Source organism: Strongylocentrotus purpuratus, unplaced genomic scaffold (genome assembly GCF_000002235.5).
Source record: "Strongylocentrotus purpuratus isolate Spur 01 unplaced genomic scaffold, Spur_5.0 spur5_scaffold_17, whole genome shotgun sequence".
In the NCBI taxonomy this organism is placed as follows: domain Eukaryota; kingdom Metazoa; phylum Echinodermata; class Echinoidea; order Camarodonta; family Strongylocentrotidae; genus Strongylocentrotus; species Strongylocentrotus purpuratus.
In genome coordinates, this window is record NW_022145602.1 from 12,053,251 (window position 1) to 12,078,867 (window position 25,617).

General features: G+C 37.2%; 1 protein-coding gene across 1 annotated transcript; it reads right to left on the reverse strand.

Annotated features, from left to right (window-relative positions):
* Positions 1-316: 316 nt before the first annotated feature.
* Positions 317-6,070, reverse strand: LOC105445757 (serine/threonine-protein phosphatase 6 regulatory ankyrin repeat subunit B-like). Its single transcript, XM_030988173.1, has 5 exons — positions 5,884-6,070; positions 5,219-5,231; positions 4,706-4,934; positions 861-1,055; positions 317-478 (listed from the first exon to the last, which is right to left on the reverse strand). The coding sequence occupies exons 1-5, from the start codon at positions 6,068-6,070 to the stop codon at positions 317-319; spliced, it is 786 nt and encodes a 261-aa protein (XP_030844033.1).
* Between the last annotated feature and the right edge of the window lie 19,547 nt (positions 6,071-25,617).

Below are 25,617 nucleotides of genomic sequence, written 5' to 3' on the forward strand. Positions count from 1 at the left end.
GCTGTTAATCACGCATGCGTAAAATATGCATCACGTGAGTAGCATCAACTGAAGGAGGAGACTCTAAGCTTTCCAAATATGTATCATTCATTAATTATGGTTGTGATTAAGTTATGATAAAACATCGATACTTCTCGGTTTCGTTTTTTTCTGGGACGCACTGTATAACCAACAATTAAGATTTACATTAAAGCTTAGTGGACTTTCTGTTTCAGAAAATATCCCGTTACCAATTCACAGGAGCAAATAGAAATACTGATTATTCCCTTGTGTTTTGATAAATCTCTTGTCTTACAAGTTATTAGACCTGAAAGAATCACCTAGACAAAATCATTTGCTTGATCTCTTCATCCTTGGCATACTGGATTGGTAGGTTGCCTGCCTTGTCCTTCACATCTAACTTGGCTCCATTCTCAAGGAGATAAAACACCAAGGCCTTCTCAGGAGATAATTCGCCCTTGTAATACTCATCAGAGATCTAAAACATACAAACATATATAAATTTTATTTTATTTAGAACAATATCGCACATCAATAGTCATGGTGGATGAGCACCATAAGCATATGTTATCGCTATCTCTTGGATTCACAGTAGTGGAAATCACGTTGTTAATTTCCCCCTCACACACAACACGAGCCCATACTCTTACATACACATTTTCTTGGACCAATCATGGCTAGCAGATTCTAGGATTCACTAATGATCTAGATGAGCAGTACGTGGCAGTGACACCGCCATAACGACTCCACGTAGACTCCAAAGCTGACCACAATTTTGCCGTTTGTGGAAATCGAATGTGTTGTTCAGACTCTCGTTGGTCTGGTGTCGGTCTCGTTAGTGTTACTGAGGTGCAACTCACGTCTTTTAGTGTATCCGTGCCTTGGATAATCTCCTCGCTCTTATTGCAGAGTTTAATGGCTTTATGGAGAGACGTCTGACCGTCAGTTGACTGGATATTGAGATCTGCTCCCTCAGAAACCAACTTCTCAATGATGGAGGTATGACCGTGTTGTATGGCAAGTTGTATGGCAAGATGGATATCCTTCAAATCATTCTGGTCGAGATGGATATCAGAAAATACACAGCATGAGAACTTGAAGATTAATATTTATCTAAGCTAGTAAAGCCAAATTTCTATGAACTATAAAAGGTACTACCAGGTGATTAAGTAAATCCAATGATTAGAGTACGGTTTAAGCAATCATTGTAACTTTCCATAAAGTTTATATAACAACATTGAGGTGTAACTGGTATTTTAAATATGTATGATAAATGATAAAAAGATAGTAAGTCAGACTCAAGCTGGTAAAGTCAGAAGAAAAAAATAATAGGGGTCTTATATGCCTAATATTTACTAAATTTAAGTTCAGTATTTGTTTATTCACCATGCATGTATATCAATACATTGAGTTGTATGAATTTGACATCGAGATTTCAATTTGTAATGCATACCTTCGACTTGGAAATGTCGATGAATAAATCAATGATGTTTTCGAACCCGAGAATGGAAGACAGTTGAAATGGTGTCTGCCCGCGAATGTCTCGTGTGTCATATAGTGCTCCTCCTGCCAGAAGATCTTTAACGACATCAATGGAACCATTCCGTACAGCATAGTGTAGAGGTGTCGAGCCATCATTATCTTCCTTATTCACCTGAGCTCCTAGGCTGATGAGATATTTGGTGACATCGGGATGACAATTGTAAGCAGCACTGTGTAGTGCAGTCCAACCGTCATTACTTTCCTTATTCACCTCAGCCCCTTGACCGATGAGATATTTTGTGATATCGAGATGAACATTATGAGCAGCAACTTGTAATGCAGTCCAACCATCATTACCTCCCTGATTCACCTCAGCTCCTTGACTGATGAGATATTTGGTGACATCAAGATGACCATTGTAAGCAGCACTGTGTAATGCAGTCCAACCATCATTACCTCCCTGATTCACCTCAGCTCCTTGACTGATCAGATATTCGGTGACATCAAGATGACCATTCTCAGCAGTATGTTGTAATGCAGTCCTACCATCATCCCCTCTCGTATTCACCTCTGCTCCATGACTGATAAGTAATTCGGTGATATCTAGATGACCCTCCTGAGCAGCAACTTGTAACGCAGTCCTACCATATGTACTACCCGTTTTCACATGAGCTCCTTGCCTGATAAGATATTTGATGACATCAATGGAACCATTCCGTACAGCATAGTGTAGAGGTGTCGAGCCATCATTATCTTCCTTATTCACCTGAGCTCCTTGACTGATGAGATATTTGGTGACATCAAGATGACCATTCTGAGCAGCACTGAATAATGCAGTACTACCTCCTTTATCTCCCTCATTCGCCTCAGCTCCTTGACTGATCAGATATTTTGTGATATCAAGATGACCATTCTGAGCAGCAAGGTGTAATACAGTAACACCAACATTGTCCCCTTTATTCACCTCAGCTCCTTGGCTGATGAGATATTCGGTGACATCAAGTTGACAACTAAAAGCGGCACTGTGTAATGCAGTCAAACCGTCATTATTACCCGTATTCACCTCTGCTCCATGACTTGTAAGATATATGGTGACATCGCGATGACCCTTCTGAGCAGCAATGTGTAATGCAGTCCAGCCCCTATTATCTCCCTTATTCACCTCAGCTCCTTTTCTAATGAGATAATTCGTGACATCAAGATGACCCTCCTGAGCAGCAATGTGTAATGCAATCATACCGGCAGCATCTTCCTTAATCATCTCAGCTCCTTGACTGATAAGATATTTGGTAACATCAAGACGACCAATGAAAGCAGCACTGTGTAATGGAGTCCAACCTTTATCATCTCTCCTATTCACCTCAGCTCCTTGACTGATCAGATATTTAGTGACATCAAGATGACCATCCTGGGCAGCAATGAATAATGCAGTCCAACCTCCACTGTTACCCTTATTCACCTCGGCTCTTTCAGTGATCAGATATTTGATGACATCAAGATGACCGTTCTGGACAGCAATGTGTAATGATGTCCAACCTCCATTATCTCCCTTATTCACCTCAGCTCCTTGACTAACGAGATATTTGGTGACATCAAGATGACCCTTCTGGACAGCAATGTGTAATGCAGTACTACCTCCATTATCTCTCTTATTCACCTCAGCTCCTTGACTGATCAGATATTTGGTGACATCAAGATGACGCTTCTGGACAGCAATGTGTAATGCAGTCTTACCTCCATCATCTCCCTTATTCGCCTCCGCTCCTTGACTGATCAGATATTTGGTGACATCAAGAAGACCATTCTGAGCAGCAAGATGTAATGCAGTCATACGGTCATTATCTCCTTTATTCACCTTAGCTCCGTGACTGATCAGATATTTTGTGATATCAAGATGACCTTTCTGAGCACTACGGTATAATGCAGTCGCACCTACAATATCTCCCTCATTCACATTAGCTCCTTGACTGATCAGATATTCTGTGATATCAAGACGACCATTCTGAGCACTACGGTATAATGCAGTAGCACCAACATTATCTCCCTTATTCACCTCCGCTCCTTGAATGAGAAGATATGTGGTTACGTTGAGATGACCATTCTGAGCAGCTAGATGTAATGCAGTCATACGGTATTTATCTCCTTTATTCACCTTAGCTCCTTGACTGATCAGATATTTGGTGACATCAAGATGACCATTCTGGACGGCAAAGTGTAATGCAGTCATACGGTCATTATCTCCCTTATTCGCCTCAGCTCCTTGACTGATCAGATATTTGGTGACATCAAGATGACCCTTCTGGACGGCAATGTGTAATGCAGTCTTACCTCCATCATCTCCCTTATTCGCCTCAGCTCCTTGACTGATCAGATATTTGGTGACATAAAGATGACCATTCTGGACGGCAATGTGTAATGCAGTCTTACCTCCATCATCTCCCTTATTCGCCTCAGCTCCTTGACTGATCAGATATTTGGTGACATCAAGATGACCCTTCTGGACGGCAATGTGTAATGCAGTCTTACCTCCATCATCTCCCTTATTCGCCTCAGCTCCTTGACTGATCAGATATTTGGTGACATCAAGATGACCCTTCTGGACGGCAATGTGTAATGCAGTCTTACCTCCATCATCTCCCTTATTCGCCTCAGCTCCTTGACTGATCAGATATTTGGTGATATCAAGATGACCATTCTGGACAGCAAGGTGTAATGCAGTCTTACCTCCATCATCTCCCTTATTCGCCTCAGCTCCTTGACTGATCAGATATTTGGTGACATAAAGATGACCATTCTGGACAGCAATGAATAATGCAGTCCAACCTCCATCATCTCCCTTATTCGCCTCAGCTCCTTGACTGATCAGATATTTGGTGACATCAAGATGACCCTTCTGGACAGCAATGTGTAATGCAGTCTTACCTCCATCATCTCTCTTATTCACCTCCGCTCCTTGCATGATGAGATATTTGATGACATCAAGATGACCATTCCGAGCAGCAAGGTGTAATGCAGTCGTACCGTTATCGTTTGTCTGTTTTACCAGAGCTCCTTGACTGATCAGATATTTGGTGACTTCAAGATGACCATTCTTAGCAGCACTATGTAATGCAGTCATACGGTCATTATCTCCTTTATTCACCTCAGCTCCTTGACTGATCAGATATTCTGTGATATCGAGATGACCTTTTTGAGCACTACGGTATAATGCAGTCGCACCTACAATATCTCCCTCATTCACCTTAGCTCCTTGACTGATCAGATATTCTGTGATATCAAGACGACCATTCTGAGCATTACGGTGTAATGCAGTAGCACCAACATTATCTCCCTTATTCACCTCCGCTCCTTGAATGAGAAGATATGTGGTTACGTTGAGATGACCATTCTGAGCAGCTAGATGTAATGCAGTCATACGGTATTTATCTCCTTTATTCACCTTAGCTCCTTGACTGATCAGATATTTGGTGATATCAAGATGACCATTCTGGACAGCAATGTGTAATGCAGTCTTACCTCCACCATCTCCCTTATTCGCCTCAGCTCCTTGACTGATCAGATATTTGGTGACATCAAGATGACCCTTCTGGACAGCAATGTGTAATGCAGTCTTACCTCCACCATCTCTCTTATCCACCCCATCGCTTTGACTGATGAGATATTTGGTGACATCAAGAAGACCATTCTGAGCAGCAAAATGTAATGCAGTCTTATCGCTATTATCCCCGTTATTTACCTCAGCTCCTTGACTGATCAGATATGTGAAGACATCAAGATGACCATTCTGGACGGCAATGTGTAATGCAGTCTTACCTCCATCATCTCCCTTATTCACCTCCGCTCCTTGCATGATGAGATATTTGGTGACATCAAGATGACCCTTCCGAGCAGCAAGGTGTAATGCAGTCGTACCGTAATTGTTTTTCTGTTTTACCAGAGCTCCTTGACTGATCAGATATTGGGTGACTTCAAGATGACCATTCTTAGCAGCACTATGTAATGCAGTCATACGGTCATTATCTCCTTTATTCACCTTAGCTCCGTGACTGATCAGATATTTTGTGACATAAAGATGACCATTCTGAGCACTACGGTGTAATGCAGTAACACCTACATTTTCTCCCTTATTTACCTCCGCTCCTTGAATGGTAAGACATTTGGTTATATCAAGATGACCATTTTGAGCACTACTGTGTAATGCAGTCGCACCTACATTATCCCCCTTATTCACCTCTGCTCCTAGAATAAGAAGATAAGTGGTGACATTGAGATGACCATTCTGAGCAGCAAGATGTAATGCAGTCCTACCATCATTATCTCCCGCATTCACCTCCGCTCCTTGCATCATGAGATATTTGGTGACATCAAGATGACCCTTCTGAGCAGCAAGGTGTAATGCGCAGAAGCCGTCCTTGTCTTCCCTGCCCACATTAGCTCCATGGCAGAGTACAAATTTCGTTGCTTTAAGACGCCCGAGTGATGCAGCAAGATGTAAGGGTGTATGTCCATCTGCAGTCGCCTTCTCCACATCAGCTCCATGATTTATGAGATACTCAATTACATTCTCCTGTCCATTCTGGACCGCCATGTGTAAGGGTGTGTTTCCATGTCTGTCTTTCTGGTTTATGTTAGAACCCTGTTTTAGCAGTTTTTGTACGCTTTTAATTTTACCCCTCGATGCTGCCTCATGAAGCTGTTTATCTATGTCCTCCATACTTGAAGAAGCACCGGCTTATCAGACATCCTAAGCTAGTACAGTTTCTTTTAATTGACTACTGCTCTCATTACGCTCGACTTCGAAATGTTACTATTACGAATTGAAACCTTTCGTAACAGAATTGCTATGGGCAATTGTCAGTTTTGTAGTTTTCCATAAGTTCCAAAGTCCTGTGCAGTGTACTAAATCGTGATGCAAGTATGCCACGTAATTCAAAAGTCAGTCTTTCCTATTGTAGTTTTCCATAAGTTCCAAAGTCCTGTGCAGTGTACTAAATCGTGATGCAAGTATGCAACGTAATTCAAAAGTCAGTCTTTCCTATTCCATTGTTAGGCTTATCTCCTTCTCTTTTTCTTCTTTTACATCGACAATTAGCAATCATCAACATTTCAATAAACACAAAGCGAGTGCACCCCCTCCTTCTTTTCCTTCTGAAATAAAGGGTGGAAATGTTCGTGTTTTTTTCACGGAGACATACATTTACATGAAACTACGTAGACACATTGTTGTTGTTGTTTTAATTTATAGGCGTTTTTCATTCAGAAGTGAATATTTACGCCTCTTCTCTCAGGATTTTTATTCCTTTAAAATTAGATTTACTTTTTTTGATATATAGATTTGGATAAATTGGATTTTTAAAAGCTAAACTTTTATTTAATGATGAAGAATTCAGTGGCTGGCGAGCAAAAGGCTTATCGGCTATATAGGACGCCCAAGGACCAACTCGGACACGGTACGTAGTGACAAGCTTCTCAACTCAGCCTAATGCTGAGCCTAGACCCTCCGACGTCCACCAATATGTCTAGTCGTCTCCATCGTGTTTCTTCAAAATTTTGACCGAAAACCAAAAAATAAAAAAAAAACAGATCATGATACATGAAGATTTTAAACGTTAATATAGACAGTTCTCTCTTCTAAAAACATTTTCAAGGATTAAAATAGTCTTGCCCAAAGGACATACAGTCTAAATTTTACATTATTATGACAAAATTCGTAAAAAAAAAGAAGTTTTGCCCCCTAATGACGATCTTACAACAGGTTTTTGTGTTTTAGAACATTATTAAAATACTAACTATGCGAGGAGGACGCTGATTCCTATTCTTTAATAATTCAATTGCTCTTGAATGAAAGCAAATATTAACTCTGATTATGCCACTAGGTATGGTAATCGGTTACATTGAGGAAAAACCTAATCTGACTGGAGATATATGCAATTGTGATATCAACGACGACGACGACGATGATGTGTCCATTGTTTTACTGTTCATGGTGATCACGGTAATGGAGGTGAAGATGATGATGGTGAATTATTTCCATTCAACAGTATTTATTCGTTGCATTGCAGGCCATGGACAATGCATGTCTTAGCAAAATACATTTTTACGAAGTCTTCTTTATGGAAGTGCCGGTTGAAAAGAAGTCAACGTGATGTAATGCCCTTGGGTACGAAATAAATTCTCCGTCACAGCCTAGGTTGCCCGGAAGGCTTTTATGAGAACGGTAACCTGCATCGTAGGATTGAGGTACACATGAATTTGTCAATATGTATTAATATTAACAGTGATGCATTGTTAAACATCGAATTAAGAAAGAAAGGAAAGATATATAATTGTATGAAAACATATATCAAAAAATTTGTCAATATGTATTAATATTAACAGTGATGCATTGTTAAACATCGAATTAAGAAAGAAAGGAAAGATATATAATTGTATGAAAACATATATCAAAAAATGGATATCTGGTCATGCGATTGCATTGTGAAAGAAAAGGTGTGGAAGGGATCAGAAAAAGTTGATCATGTAGCATGTAAGTATTGGTGTGTACTGCAAGGTTCTGGAGTCATCAACATCATAATAAATTTGACCCAGTCTTGGTAAAGTAACAAGGACTGTACACAGAAAGATGTATATGGGACTAAACACTTATGGTGTCGGGGCTACTAACCTTGATTTCCTTATCTGTTTATGCTCATTACTCAACCAGTATACATTTTCTACCAAAATTGGTAGGCAAATGACATTTATTTGTAATCTTGAACATTCAGTGTAAGTTTCGTTTGATTCTGTGAGAATTCATTTTTTTAAATTTTTACCAGAACTCAAGTTTATCTTTAAAGGTAAAGACCAGTTTTAGAAATGCTTCCATTTCAAACAATAACATGGAAGCTACTATTACCAATCATGTGAAATAATATGTTTTGTCTAATACGTGATGATACAAATTTTGCTGGAATACCGCCTACCAATTGATATATTTGGTAACTTATTATATCTATCTGGACTGGATAGATATAGGGCAGTCACATTTACATCTTTCTGTATACAGTGTTTGTAACTTTACAAAGACTGGGCCAAATTTCTTATCAATTTGATGATTCCAGAACCTTGCAGGACACACCAATAATTATATGCTAGATGATCAACCTTTTCTGATCGATTCCACAACGTTTCTTTCACAATGCAATCGCATGACCAGAACTGGTCTATACCTTTAGGCGGATGATACAACATTTCCATATGAAGCTAATGTGGTTAGATTAGCAAGTGTGCGCTTGTAGAAATGATGCAAGGCTGGAATGCTCCCCAGGGAGTGGAGAATATGAGAGGGCATGCGGTCCTGAAAAGCCCTATATGAGAACGAGGTATTATTATTATTATAATCACATCATGAAAGGAAAATATGTGCGTTGTTTGTTTTAAAAAAAAAAGTGCTAAACACCTTTCAGGTCTATTGTAGATCAATTGAGTTCTGTGCATGATTGGATGTTATGTCATGCACTATTTTGTAATGATAACCATACATTGCCATTAAAGCACTTTTATTCAGACCATTGCACATAAATTCCGTACCTTATTCTGCCTATAGTATTATTAGAGTTTTTTGTTTTGGGCAATAATGAAGTGGGTACCATTATGCATTTTAGCTCTCCTTAAACCACAACAGGCGCGTAGCCAGGGGATGGGGGCGGTGGGGGCGGTCGCCCCCCCCCCCCAAAAAAAAAGAGAGAGAAAGAGAAGAAGAAAAGTAAGAGGACGTAGGAAGAAAAAGGGAAAAGGAGTCGAGAACGGTACAACGAATCGTCTTCTTTCTCTAATAATTTAATGAAACGTCAAAGCTTCGAGCGAGAGGGGGTGGGGGAATTTAGACAAGGATTAAGGGTCATGAACGGTACTTTGAGTCGTCTTCTTTCTCTAATAATTTAATGAAAGTTAACAGTTTCCGCGCTTTGCGAGGGAGGGGAGGAAACTGAATTCAGATAAGGATTATGAGTCGAGAAAGGTACAACGAATCGTCTTCTTTGTCTAATAATACGTCAAAGCTTCCGCGCTATGCGCAGGAGGGGCGGACTGAATTCAGACAAGCGTTATGAGTCGATAAAGGTACAACAAATCGTCTTCTTTCAAAGCTTTCAAAACTCCCCCCCCCCCTGCACCCACCCCCTAGGGAGCGCGCTTCGCGCGCTCTTTAAGTGATTCGCACGCTTCGCCCCCCTAAAATTAAATCCTGGCTACGCGCTTGAACCACAACTCTATGTTATTCAGTTTGTGACAAAATAGAATTCACGAAGTGAAAGAGACTCCCTTGCTTATCTCTTTACAACTAGCCCCAAAAAAACTTTTGAACTCTATCATTTCGAGAAAAAAAGGTTGAATAAAATGTAGAGAGGGATGAATACAAAACAGGAGCGTTAAACATTTTATATATTCAACCAATGGCATAGATACAGGCGTGTACGCAGGATTTTTTTCAAGGGGGGGGGGGGTAAGAGGACACTTTTTTTTGGGGTCTCTTTTTGTCTCGAAATTTGAAGAATTTGACATTTGGCTCCGTTGGGGGGGGGGGGTAAGGTCACCTTTTTAGGTTAGCTATGGGAATAAAAAAAATCCACGGGGGGGGGTTACGGGGATTGATGGGGGTGATGGGGGGTGATGGGGGGGGGGTTATATACATAAAAATACCAAGGGGGTTTAAACCCCCCCCCCTGTGTGCGTGCCTGCATAGATACCATTATATATGAGAACATTTGGGGGATGAAAAGCAGTACTTGTCAGAGAGATTTTACGATGGCTTGCTATGGTACGGTAAAGATAACATTTCTAGCTCTGTAACCGACGAGAACCCGTTCAACAATTTGGAAAATGGAACAGGTTATTGAGCCAGTATGATTATGAATATACGACAACGTTTGACAGTGACCGAGGTATAGGTGATCAGATTATAGGTTTGTGTTTTAAATCAATTTTCAACCACGATGAAAGGCTGCCCATATGCGTTTACCAAATTTCTCTTTTGCCAAATACCAATGGTAGTAGTTTACAGCCTTCTGCTCTTGATTATTTCCCTCTTACATGATGTATTTTGCGTCTCAGTACAGGGTTACTGTACTTTATTATCTATGATTCCATCAGGAAAGGAAAAATGTACATTGTTTGGAAAGGGACAAAACACTTTTCAGGTCTGTTGCAGATCAATAGAGTTTGTATGTGATTGGATTTTTGTTCATGCACAATTTGATCATGTTAACCCATGATGTGCAATTAAAACACTGTTGTACAGGCCCTGCACCTAAATCCCACACATTATTCTGCCTGGTATTCTTAAAGTTCAATTCTTTTGGAATTCCCCTTTTGAAAATATAGCGCTTGTTTTTCGGCATCGCTTCAAATACCGAAGTGCGTACCTAGTACCATTGTGCATGTGTACCCTCCATTAGCCCCTCTGTTATGTAGTTTGTGACAAAATAGAATTCACGAAGTACTAAAAGAAAATTACTGGCTTATCTCTTTACTACTAACCAAACGAATTATTAAATTCTATCATTTCGATTTTTAAAAAATCGTTGTAAGTGGAATAAAAATAATGTAGAGAGGGGTAAATCAAACACCGGATAGTTTTACGTTCTATATGCTCAACCAAGAGCATAGATACCATTAGAAATAAACACATTTGAGATTTAAAAAGCTGAACTTGTAAAATAGATGGTAGAATGTCGGGCTGTGGAACGATGAGGATACAGTTTCTGGCTCTAAATCCAAAGTGAACCCGTTCAACAATAAACGTTTGACAGCGACCAAGGGTTTGTATGATCTATAAAGATTTAAACGGGGTGGCGGGAACTCCATTAAAAGAGATCAATTTTACAGTCAAAGGGGTCAATGTGGAATATTTGTAAACGCGGAGGAGCACGATTCTCATGAAAGGAAAAATATGTACATTGTTTGGAAATAGTGCAAATACACCTTTTAAGTCCATTGTAAATCAGTAGAGTCGTATTGAATGATTGGATATGATTCCGTGCACAATCTTCTCATGACAACCCACACTGTGTTATTGAAGGGACTTGGTAACATTGTTGAGATGAGAGAAAATGATGCTAATGGCCCGGTCCCACTGGCCGATGGACACAAAACGTATGCATAAAGGACACAGCGGACGAGCAAAATTTCGGCGGTAGCTCCATCCGTTTTCATCCGCTCCAAAAATGGAGAAAATTTGCGAAAACAGAACGGAAAATAACGGACGTGGGTAGTATGTAGCGGGGATGTTAAACGGATGTTCATCGAAGCCTAGCGGATGAAAGCGGATGGAAGTGGATGACAGCTTTGAATACTTTATATACGAGATGCATACGCTTACATCCTTTCTATGTCCGTGCTACTAACGATGTATAGACGTTCCATGTACCTTATCTTTCCTCCCTCTTTCCGTTTTCAGCTGCAGCGGATGTGAGTTGCGAGGATGCCCAGAGGATGCTGAGAGGATACAGCGGACGTTTAACGGATGATAATGGACATAGAACGTTTGTTGCTCGTATTTGTCGCGAATTTACATCGTACACGGCGGAAATTCATCCGATCTAAAAGTTTTGTGCAGCTCAAAACTTTTTGCGCGGATGAAATCACAGTGGACGGATGCTCGATGGATAGAGCGTATGAAACACGTATGCAATGAGTACACAACGGATGCATAGCGTTTTCCAACGGATGGCAAGATTTTTTTTACGTTTTACTTCCTCTTTGCATCCGTAAGTGCAGTGGGACCGGGCCTTTAGGTAGTGACCATAATGCTAGATGCATACTTAAAGATAATCTGATAGTTTTAGTGAAAACTGACCATTATTAATTATTAAAATTGGGAAAAACTGCCGGTCTGATCGATTCTTTAATCCTCCCAACTATATTATTACAATTTAGTTACGTTTTTGGTGAATGTTAATCGTCACAAAGCTATGCATTGGTTCTATATACTATCCCAGTCATTTCATTGTTAAAAGATTTTTGAACGCCATTCAGGACAATGATGTAAAACAGATTTTGTATCTACAATGTATATCTGATTCTTGCTATGTTGAATAAATATATCTGAATTAAAAAAATATAAAAAATAGTCTTATTTTCATGAAAAAACGGTTGGAGAAGTTCAAAAATGGTTGGGACAATTCACTGTTATAGAGGGTGTTGACCAGTGATGCCTTCAGAGAAAACAGAAAATATCTTCGGGGTTTTAGAATTTGTTCAGGATTTCTTTTTGCATGCTAGAGAGTTAGTACCTTAGAAGCAACATATTAAGTAACATTTTATACAAAAATTACGCATTTTTCATCAAACTCCAACAATGTTACCGAGTCACTTTAAAGCACTTTTTAACATACCCGCACCAGTGGCGGATCCAGGGGGGCGGTGGGCCGGGGGCTCCCACCCCTGGGAAAAAACTTGTAAAAACAGATTATTTTACCTTCTTTTTTAGATGGGGGGGGGGGCGATTTTTCAAATTTTCGAGCGCAAAAAAAAAATGGTGCGAATTATCGGTCGGCTATTTCGCCGCTAAATATTTTCTCACGAATTGGGCCCCCTCCCCTGCCGCTGGCTGGATCCGCCCCTGCCCCGCATGTAAATCCCATACATGATTCTGCGAGGCATTCTATGGAGTTATTTTGTCTTGGATTCCCCGTTTGATAATTTGGCGCCTGTTTGTTGGCATCGCTTCAAAGTAATGAAGTAGGTACAATTGTACATGTGTACACTCTTATCAATTATAATCTCTCTGTTATTCAGTTTGTGCCAAAATGAAAAGTTATGAAGTAAAAGAGGCTCCCTGGCTTATCTCTTCACAAATACTTTGTCAAACTATTGAACTCTATCATTTCGAGAGAAAGAAAATGTCATTATAAGCGGAAAGATATGTAGAGAGGGATGAATCAAACACCAGAGGGTTTTAAATTCCATATGCTCAACCAACTGGAATAGATACCATTATACAAAACAAAGCTGAACTTGTAAAAGAGATGGTAGGATGTCTGGCTGTGGAATGATGTAAATAATATGTCTGGCTTTTTATCCAACGTGACCCCATTTAAGAATTATAAACATGGAACAGTGACATTGACGTTTCACAGTAACCAAAATAAAGGAGATTAGATTATAGGTCTGTTTTCTCAATGAATTTTCAAGTACGATGTGACAAACTATCCTTACGCGTGTGTGTGCATGTGTGCGTGTGTGTGTGGTGGTGCTCGTGTGTGTATGTGTGTGCGTGCGTGTGTGCATACGTGCGTGTGTGTGTTGGGGTGGGGAGAAGTTATTCCTATAGTGTAAACGCAGCATACAACTTTGGGCAAACCTTGACAAAATAATACACTTTTAAGTGTCATTTTGTGAAAGGCTGGTCAGTAATTCTACAATGCGTTAAATACACTTGATATATCATACACTTGATACAAGTGGAGTGGCTACAGGGGGCTGTACGAGGACACGTGCCCCCTCCCCCCCCCCCCCCCCCCCTCCTAATCAATTGTTGGAAAATAACATCAAAAGGAAAATATGGCGAGAAATAAATATAAAAAGGGAAAGGGAAAAGTGAGAAAGGAAGAGAAAAGACGCCTTGACCACCCATCCTAAATTGATAGTCTTGTAAATTCGCATTTTATTTCCAGAGTAGGACCATTGCCCCTTTAAGCAGAGCTTGTTGTAGTGTTAGTTCCTCAGATGCTGATTTTACAATAAAACATGAGCAAAGTATGCTTAGAAATCAATAAATAGACAAATATGTAGCTAAGAAATTATGAATTAGGGGGGGGGGGGACATCATTTATGCGCATCCTTCAAAAACAAAGATTTTTTTTATTTATGTTTTTATTAAGAAATCAAATCATAACATATACAAACTTTCCAAAAAAATACAAATGCTGTGTTACAAAGAAATTAATGACAAATTAAGATATTTACAAATAATTGAGATAATCTGGGGGGGGGAAAGGGCAGAGTACACGTAATAGAAATAATCAGAATTATAACAATTACAAGCCCAAAAGCAAGAACCTCGAGATAGCATTGCATCAGAAACTGAAAATTTCGTTGGGCCCAAAATGAAGAAAAAGGAGTAAAAATAAGCCATCCACAGTTACAATGGAAACTCCAGACCACCAACAGGTTGGAGGAGCAAAGTCCAGGAATGAGACAATCCGCTCTACCCCCCCCCCCCTCACACACACACCCTCAACACTCTCATACTAACACTCAAACACACCACCGCCCATATATGCTATGTATTACAAGAGCTCGCACGCACGGACGTGTATCTTAAACGGACGCTCACTCCGTTATTAATGGTCAGAAATATGTTAACAACGTATCAAAATGCTTGGGAAAATGTGCCAAATATGATGACAAAGAAAAATTGGCGATTCTTTGTTGCAAAATGCCAGAACGCGCGAAAACACGCGCGCATGTGCGTGTGCGAGATTTGTTATAAAATGCTTAAAATGGCCTAAAACGTATGTAAAACTATTTTGAGACTATTTTGAGCATTTTAATATTTTGCGCGCGCACTGACGCGCGGACGTACGCGCACGCGCGCGTTTTTTTTTTACCTGAAATTGACCGGACGAATATTGACCTTAATAATGATAAATATGAATCAAAATGGGTTTTGGTTATGAAGATATGATCATGAGTTGATTTTCAGAAAAATTTACAAAATGGCGCCCACATGACGTCATCAGTGAAGGTCATAGTTGAAAACGTTATTGTGTTTTGTACATATATGTGTGCCAAATTTGAAGGCATTTGATTGAGTCATTTTCAAGTAATCGTGCTTACAAAAAAGTGGTTTGAAATAAGTAAAATAAATAATAAAGGCAATTCTAACGAAATTATAAGGTGGTCTGTACGATATACAGCCCACCTGATAATAAAGGCAATGTTAACAAAATTATGAGGTGGTCTGTATTAGATACAGCCCACCTAATAATAAAGGCAATTTTAACAAAATTATAAGGTGGTCTGTATTACATACAGCCCACCTGATAAATAAATAAAGGCAATTCTAACGAAATTATAAGGTGGTCTGTACGATATACAGCCCACCTGATAAATAAATAAAGGTAATTCTAACGAAATTATAAGGTGGTCTGTACGATATACAGCCCACCTGATGAATAAATAAATAATAAAGGCAATTCTAACGAAATTATAAGGTGGTCTGTACGATATACAGCCCACCTAACAATAAAGAATAATAAAGGCGATTTTAACAAAATTATAAGGTGGTCTGTATAAGATACAGCCCACCTGATAATAAAGGCAAATCTAACGAAATTATTAGGTGGTCTGTACGATCTACAGCCCACCTGATAATAAATAAATAAATAAACAAAGGCAATTCTAACGAAATTATAAGGTGGTCTGTACGATATACAGCCCACCTGATAATTACAAAAATAACATTAGTAACACCACCAACCATAATAATAATTGTTGTCATTATTATCGTGATACTGCTTCTAATACTCTTCCTACTACGTGTACTACGAAGGAGGGGAAGAGGAAGAATCTTATTGTTTATTTTCTGTATTATCGAGACATACAAATGCACAGGGAGGTAAGAGAGGGAAAAGTAAGGCGACGAAGAGGGAGAGAGAGGGAGAGAGAACGAGAGAGGGTAGCCTATGGCCCGGGTTCAAATTCAGTTCTCTTTAATTTATTTGACCCAGTACTGATGATCATAATTTTATCTACCATGTGATTGCCATGTGTACGCCACACCGAATAGCACTAGCTCACATTTTGTTATTGTTGTCAAGAACTTATTGGCATGCAGCCAGTAGATTTTCATCATGTGATTGATCTTGTATTGAAAAAAAGATCAAACACATCATCATAATCTACAGAGTGCAACCAAAAATTTCTTAACAACAATTGAAATTTCTTTCAGGAAGCCTAACACTAAAAGCTGTTTTTGATTCAACGAGCATCGTAGAGACGATGAACAAATAAGAATAATAATACATTCACTTCTATTTTCCCCGCCAAATAATCCGAACAAAAGAATCAACCGAGGGTAATCAACTGTTAAACGAATTTATCATGAGTCCTTGAAAAATTAATTAATACTGCTTGCCAAATATTATTGAAGAACAGAAAAAGGCGAACGCGATTGTCGCTACAATTCAGAAATCATTGCTTGCATTGCTTTTCTCTCAAAATTACCGTGAGATTCCAATCTACATAGAACTATGATCGACACAAAAGATATTGTCTTGAAAACAGTCAGAAACATTAGAACTTGAATGAATAAAACGTGATGCAAATGAATAAGACTAGAATGAATAGGACACAAGTTCATTTCTACCATTTAAATCATCACGTACCAAATACCTGAGCAAAATTCGAACCAGATGCATTTAATGGTAAACTTAAAGACAATGATTCATGACAATTGTCAATTGTCATGAGTTTATCGTCTAGACGTATTGCAAAAGATAATGAGAATAATAATGATCAGAATGATACCTCTACTATAAGGCCTAATTCTACATGTACTATACTACACTACTGCCATTGTAGATTATGCTGATAATACAGATGATAATAATGATATGATAACAATTATAATAATACTATATACTTATACTAATCGTCATCAAAATCATCATGTTCATATTCATCATAATGATAACAATAATAATGATTATAATAATTACAATAATAACTTATCTTAATGATAATAATCATGATAAGGATAATAATCACAATAACAAACATAATAATTACAAAAATAGCATTAGTAACACCACCAACCATAATAATAATTGTTGTCATTTTTATTGTAATACTGCTTCTAGTACTACTCTTACTACATGTATTAGGAAGAAGGAGGGGAAGAGGAAGAATCTTATTGTTCATTTTTTGTATTATCTAGGCAAACAAATGCACAGGGAGGTAAGAGAGGGAAAAGTAAGGCGACGAAGAGGGAGAGAGAGGGAGAGAGAACGAGAGAGGGTAGCCTATGGCCCGGGTTCAAATTCAGTTCTCTTTAATTTATTTGACCCAGTACTGATGATCATAATTTTATCTACCATGTGATTGCCATGTGTACGCCACACCGAATAGCACTAGCTCACATTTTGTTATTGTTGTCAAGAACTTATTGGCATGCAGCCAGTAGATTTTCATCATGTGATTGATCTTGTATTGAAAAAAAGATCAAACACATCATCATAATCTACAGAGTGCAACCAAAAATTTCTTAACAACAATTGAAATTTCTTTCAGGAAGCCTAACACTAAAAGCTGTTTTTGATTCAACGAGCATCGTAGAGACGATGAACAAATAAGAATAATAATACATTCACTTCTATTTTCCCCGCCAAATAATCCGAACAAAAGAATCAACCGAGGGTAATCAACTGTTAAACGAATTTATCATGAGTCCTTGAAAAATTAATTAATACTGCTTGCCAAATATTATTGAAGAACAGCAAAGGCGAACGCGATTGTCGCTACAATTCAGAAATCATTGCTTGCATTGCTTTTCTCTCAAAATTACCGTGAGATTCCAATCTACATAGAACTATGATCGACACAAAAGATATTGTCTTGAAAACAGTCAGAAACATTAGAACTTGAATGAATAAAACGTAATGCAAATGAATAAGACTAGAATGAATAGGACACAAGTTCATTTCTACCATTTAAATCATCAAGTACCAAATACCTGAGCAAAATTCGAACCAGATGCATTTAATGGTAAACTTAAAGACAATGATTCATGACAATTGTCAATTGTCATGAGTTTATCGTCTAGACGTATTGCAAAAGATAATCAGAATAATAATGATCAGAATGATACCTCTACTATAAGGCCTAATTCTACATGTACTATACTACACTACTGCCATTGTAGATTATGCTGATAATACAGATGATAATAATGATATGATAACAATTATAATAATACTATATACTTATACTAATCGTCATCAAAATCATCATGTTCATATTCATCATAATGATAACAATAATAATGATTATAATAATTACAATAATAACTTATCTTAATGATAATAATCATGATAAGGATAATAATCACAATAACAAACATAATAATTACAAAAATAGCATTAGTAACACCACCAACCATAATAATAATTGTTGTCATTTTTATTGTGATACTGCTTCTAGTACTACTCCTACTACATGTATTAGGAAGAATGTAGGGGAAGAGGAAGAATCTTATTGTTTATTTTTTGTATTATCGAGACACACAAATGCACAGGGAGGTAAGAGAGGGAAAAGTAAGGCGACGAAGAGGGAGAGAGAGGGAGAGAGAACGAGAGGGGGTAGCCTATGGCCCGGGTTCAAATTCAGTTCTCTTTAATTTATTTGACCCAGTACTGATGATCATAATTTTATCTACCATGTGATTGCCATGTGTACGCCACACCGAATAGCACTAGCTCACATTTTGTTATTGTTGTCAAGAACTTATTGGCATGCAGCCAGTAGATTTTCATCATGTGATTGATCTTGTATTGAAAAAAAGATCAAACACATCATCATAATCTACAGAGTGCAACCAAAAATTTCTTAACAACAATTGAAATTTCTTTCAGGAAGCCTAACACTAAAAGCTGTTTTTGATTCAACGAGCATCGTAGAGACGAGGAACAAATAAGAATAATAATACATTCACTTCTATTTTCCCCGCCAAATAATCCGAACAAAAGAATCAACCGAGGGTAATCAACTGTTGAACGAATTTATCATGAGTCCTTGAAAAATTAATTAATACTGCTTGTCAAATATTATTAAAGAACAGCAAAAGCGAACGCGATTGTCGCTACAATTCAGAAATCATTGCTTGCATTGCTTTTCTCTCAAAATTACCGTGAGATATCAAGCTACATAGAACTATGATTGACAAAAAAAGATATTGTCTTGAAAACAGTCAGAAACATTAGAACTTGAATGAATAAAACATAATGCAAATGAATAAGACTAGAATGAATAGGACACAAAACTAAAACAACAACAAAACAACAAAACAAGTTCATTTCTACCATTTAAATCATCACGTACCAAATACCTAAGCAAAATTCGAACCAGATGCATTTAATGGTAAGCTTAAAGACAATGATTCATGACAATTGTAAATTGTCGCGAGTTTATCGTCTAAATGTATTGCAAAAGATAATCAGAATAATAATGATCAGAATGATACCTCTACTACTAGGCCTACTTCTACATGACTATTCTATACTACTACCATTGTAGAATATGCTGATAATACAGATGATAATAATGATATGATTAACAATTATAACTAGATTTTTAATTCGTCACTTTGACAAATTAGGTGATACGTATGCTATTTTTGTATCATGATCTAATGATAATATTCATAAATACGATAATAAAGGTATTGATGATGATGATTTATTTGTTTTAAATGACGATGACAATGATTAAAAGTGGTATAGCGCCCCCTTCAGGTATTCGATACACAATTCAATTCAATAATGGTTTTATTAAAAAACAATGCCTCGCAGCCAAAATGCTGAATTGTGCATGTTTACATGTATACATGAGTTTCATTACATTACATTATAATTCATTTGTTACAATCATTCATTCAAACAGTATTGGTAACATTTAACAGTATTCATGTGTAGCATTTAAAATCAATCACTATATATTATTTACATTTTTAAAATCTATTAAACTTCACAATAGTAATAACAATAGTTGATCAAAAGCAAAACAATACATAACATACAAATAAGTAAAAAGCTAATACTGAAATTATTGCACCTGTGTCTTTAACAATTCATATTCATTGAAAATCATCAAAATCATCAAAGTCAGCAAAATGTTGCTCTATGTTGCCTGTTCATCAACGGTAAGTACATAATTAAATTGATGTCTCTGTAAAAAGATAAACATATTCCAGAGTGGGTTGTAAAACGTGGTTTCCTACGTTAAAACTAAATCATAGTTGGGTACGTATTAAAACATTAGATAATGATAAACATATTTATCAAATATTGTTAATATATATATATATACATTGTGTAAAAATACATTTCAATTATTCATTATTTAGAAGATCTATAAGGTATGGTATTGCACTCTTTCTAAATCTGTTAGTTTTGCACTTGTACTGGGTGTACTTTGTTGTTCTCCTCAAGCAGTAGCGACTTTCCTGTTTTTTAACTAGCCAATTCAATGAAAAGGGATTTTCTTCCAGATTATGAGCAATCGTAAGACATAATTGTTTTCTTCTTTCCTCAAGAGTCACTAAGTTACATGTTTCTAATGCAACATTGTATGAAGTATAACTACTACTCAGAATTATTCTACATGCTCTCTTTTGCATTGATTCAAGTGCATAGATGTGCTGTTTTGTAAGAGCTCCGTTGAACACAGGGGCACAGTACTCTACAATCGGTCTGATATATCCTCTAAATATGGTGATAAGGTCTACAATAGGTAGTTTAAATGATTTTAGTCTCCTGAGTATGTACAACTTCTTGTTACTTCTCTTCAAGAGATCAGTTACGTGTTTATTCCATTTTAGGTCACTCTGTACGATCAAACCCAATATTTTGGGAGATTCTACATTACATAGTTGGGTATAATCAAATCAATAAACAAGGCCGTCTGTTGTACAGGTTGCTTACAAAAGGAGATCTGCATAACTGAACAATTAGAGGCATTTAGTTTCATATCATTCCTATTAGACCATTCCTGTAGTTTGCGAAGTTCATCTTGTAATTGTGAAGCTTTACATATACTCCTGCTTTCTACCATTGACAAATCGTCTACGTATTTGAAATACGGTATAATGGAATTGTTATATGATTAACTTACTAAACAAGCTCAAATGTTCGCCTGATTGCAGAGCCTACCAATCATTGAACTGATATTTCGACGCACTACATACGCCACATAATGAACAAGTCTAGACTGGAATGTAGTATCATTCACCTCCCATAGGCATAAGACGCATATTAAGCAAACAATCTAATGACGTCATCAAAATGAATAAATATTGGTAATAATCTTGTGAAGAATTGTCTCAGCTACAACGTATCAAAATTTAGAAGAAAATTGATTAATATTTGCAGAGATACAATCATTTTCTGTAAATATGTTGACGTCATAATATGCAAATTTGTATTTTGTCTTCTAAGGCCATTATGATGACGTTAAAATGTACTTAATGGCCAAATGAGAAATGAAATCATATCTCCGACTCATATAATCAAAATAAAAGAACAATCGGGGGTCTAGGTGCATCCCAAAAAGCTGTGATGGATTTTGTGTAATCATGTTTTTGCCTATATATGCTATGTATTACATGTGCTCGTGCGCACGGCAATTTATCTTAAACGGACGCGCATTCCGTTATGAAATATCATAAAAGAACAAAAAATTGCGTTTCTTTGTTGTGTAATGGCGTTACACGCAAAAACGCGCGTGCATCATTTTCGAAATTCTTTAAATGGCCTGGAACATACTCTGGTTTGATTAAAAAGTGAATTTGAGCATTTTAAAATTCAGACGCGCGCGGATTTTGATGAGATGTTATGTCGAACCTTGACCTGAAGTTCATGTGTTTTAAATATGGTTCAGTTTTGATGACTCGTTATGAAGATATGATTAAAAGTTGATTTCCACAAAATAGCGCCTGGATGACGTCACGATGATTTTGAGTTACTGAAAAGTGTCACAATTCTAAGTTATGCTAATATTAATCATCATGGCAAGTTTTATGATAATGGCTTTATTCATTCATGAGATATCCTGCGAACAAATTAATGGCAGAATAATGAATGGGAATAATAATAACTTGAATTTGTTACTTTGACAATTTAGGTTATACGTATGCTAATGTTTTAAATAATGAAGAATGTATTTTCACGATTTTATATTATCTTCTAAAATGCTCTTCCTATTAAAGGTAAAAACCAGTATTGGAAATGCCCCTATTTCAAAAAAAGAAAGAAATGGAAGCCCTTATTACCAATCCTGTGAAAGAATATGTTTTGACTAATACATGATGATAACAATTTTGCCGGGAAACCGCCTACTAATTGATATGTTTTGTAAATTAGTTTATCTACATGGTCTGTGAGAGATAAACGCACGTGTCGCTCACGTGTGCGTATAGTCCCATATACATCTTTCTGTGTACAGTGCTTGTAACTTTACGAAGACTGGGCCAAATTTCTTATCATTTTGATGATTCCAAAACCTTGCAGTACACACCAATACTTATATGCTAGATGATCAACCTTTTCTGATCGATTCCACATCGTTTCTTTCACAATGCAATCGCATGACCATAACTGGTCTTTACCTTTAAGGTCTATCCATATGAAAAATTTCAACTGTGTAGTATATTGACCCTTCTGGATCTATGGAAGATAGATTGAGACGATATATGACAACTGACCCCATACAATAAGCAGTTACACCTTTGACCCTAATTGACATAACGAAAAATGCATTTTCACAATTTCATCTTCTTCCATGAAATGCTCTACCCGTCACGTTTACCTAGATTGTGCTGCGCATAGATTCAATCGGATTATTTTGGGCCATTACAAGAAGTGGGTTATTGATGTGGACAAATGCTCATGTACCCTTTAAGCTCATATAATGTATTTTATTACCAGAGGAAAAAAGATTGGTCAGTCACTCAATAGTGTCAGACAGTAAAGTATAGAAAGTAAAGGGGTTTCCTTGTTTAATTTGAATACTATAAAACTGCTAACGTTTATATTTCACAAATAGGACAAACGTGACATATGCATAATTCCTACAATGTTCTACAAAATTTGCGAATTTAACTTTCAATTGAAAATTTCGACATGATCCCACTATCAGATAAAAAACCAAAAGACACAACTTTTATAGCCCATAGTCTCAGCTATAACATACCAAAATTTAGGAGAACATATATAGAGCACAAATAAGCTAGATAGTGCTCAAAGATTAATGTCATGTAGATCCATGATTTGAACTAAATTGGCACCTTCCACAGGCTTAACACGCAAATTAAGAAAATCTGTCAAGTTACCTTTAATCGCAATTTTCACTATGATGTCATCAAAATGAAAAGTAATATGCAGTTAACTTGTAGACAATTTCCTCAACTACAAGATATTAAAATTTAGAAGACAATTGATTAATATTTGCAGAGATACAATCAATTTTCCATAAATATGCTGACGTCATAATATGCAAATTCGTATTTTGAGTTCCAAGGTCAATATGATGATGACAAGATATACTTAATGGCAAAATGAGACATGGAATCACATTTCCGACTCATACTCTATCCGAATATGAAAAAAAATTGAGGGTTCCCGTCAATCCCAAAGAGTCATAAGGGTTTTGTGTAGGCATGTTGTTGCCCATATATGCTATGTATTACATGAGCACGCGCGCACGGACGTGTAGGGGGGTGGATTGTGACGGGTAGCCGGAATGAGTGGGGGTACACCTCGCCTCGGACAATACAGATGACAATGGCAGCCTGAGGAGTAGAGTTGGTGCTCTTTATTCTGTAAAGGACACACCGCTATAAGCGGGGTGGGAACGGGGTCAAGTAATGATAAACAGTTATCAATTACAAGAATAAACAACGACACATCTTTCAAAATATGACAAAAATAGGTAATCAGTGCTCACTACACTAAAACATTTGAATCATTAATGACATTAACTTAAGACATTGCAAATGCCCAAAGTGTATAAGCTGGATCAATAACGAATTCCTAACATAATTAATCAAACTTAAAAGATCATAATTCTTCGTTAATCAGGTTTCTCTACACCAAATCCTAATACATATTCATTAGCGCCCAAGTTCCCGACTACAATAGTCACACTCCAAGGCCCAATCGACCGTACACACAAATGCATTCTACACGTACCCGTGCAGGCATAGCCTACGCATCCATTTCCTCTACGTGTAATCTACTTGTACATTGAGAAGTCACACCCTCTGAGCATTACGTAACAACAATATCGCCTCAAATTACACCTTTCTGTTAACAAATATCATGTTCTTTGAACATATTTTTAAGCCTTATAATGATACTAATTCGTTTAAACCAGGATATGAACAAAACATAATAGCAATCTTATCAAATATAACAACTTAAACACACATAAAAACTAAACCTTGCTTACCTATAAGCGGGGTGGGAACGGGGTGAAGGTCACGGTTCTAACGCCCGCCACCAACGACCTCCTTACATCCTTCCCCACTTTAAATAGTCATCGTCCCTTGATGAATCATAATGCAACAAAAACCATTTCTCAACATCAATTACATGTATTATTAACAATATCTATAAAAATCAATTAAGAGGAATAATCTCCATAGATCATACATTTATATACTACCTCAAACAATCTGGGAGGTACTTTATACAATAGATATCGTCCTAATTGGCATGTTTGCTTGTTCATAACAAAACATAGAAATATAAATCGGCTAAGAATGGGAGAGACTCCGTATGATAGTTTTCTAATCAAAGCAAGGAAATGATACATTATTAGCATTCGACTTATTCTAGGTAACAATAATAACAAAGAAAGACAAGTGAGTAATACATACATAAAATATATGCCTCCCTTGTCACAACATTTAACTTGAAATTGTTTAGCAGCTTGCATTAGATGGATATCAAATCTATATACGACACTTGCATGACACATAACCGGTAGTCGAAAAATAGCTCCTACTGTCAAAATCACTACAGTCTGGCAAAGGTATACGATACTTGAATGATATACGACACGTAAATGATACATCAGTCATAGCTCCTGCTGTCAAATTCACTAGTCTTGCAAAAGTTACTTTTAAAATATTAAAGGATAAATCAGGAATATATTCAGATTAAGCCTACCTCTTCCCGCCCCCCCCCCCTTTTTTCGGGGGGGGGGGAGGTCAAATAAAGATGGAAACAACATCTTTATAGTATGTAAAAACAAATTATCACGTTACCTTTCGAAAAATACATACATATATAGGTATATTTTTGGTTGTTTATATAGTCACAATTAAAGGTCTTTTCCATACTCAGGACTTTCACTCGTGTCTTAAGTATACAAAATGAT

Excerpts from the sequence above, each read along its gene's own strand:
- LOC105445757 (XM_030988173.1), bottom strand. The coding sequence starts at position 6,070 with ATGGCGGTCCAGAATGGACAGGAGAATGTAATTGAGTATCTCATAAAT. Across the intron at positions 1,056-4,705 it reads AGGTGAATGAGGGAGATATT|AATGATTTGAAGGATATCCA; the intron begins GTAGGTGCGACT and ends CATCTCGACCAG. Across the intron at positions 479-860 it reads GCACGGATACACTAAAAGAC|ATCTCTGATGAGTATTACAA; the intron begins GTGAGTTGCACC and ends TGTATGTTTTAG.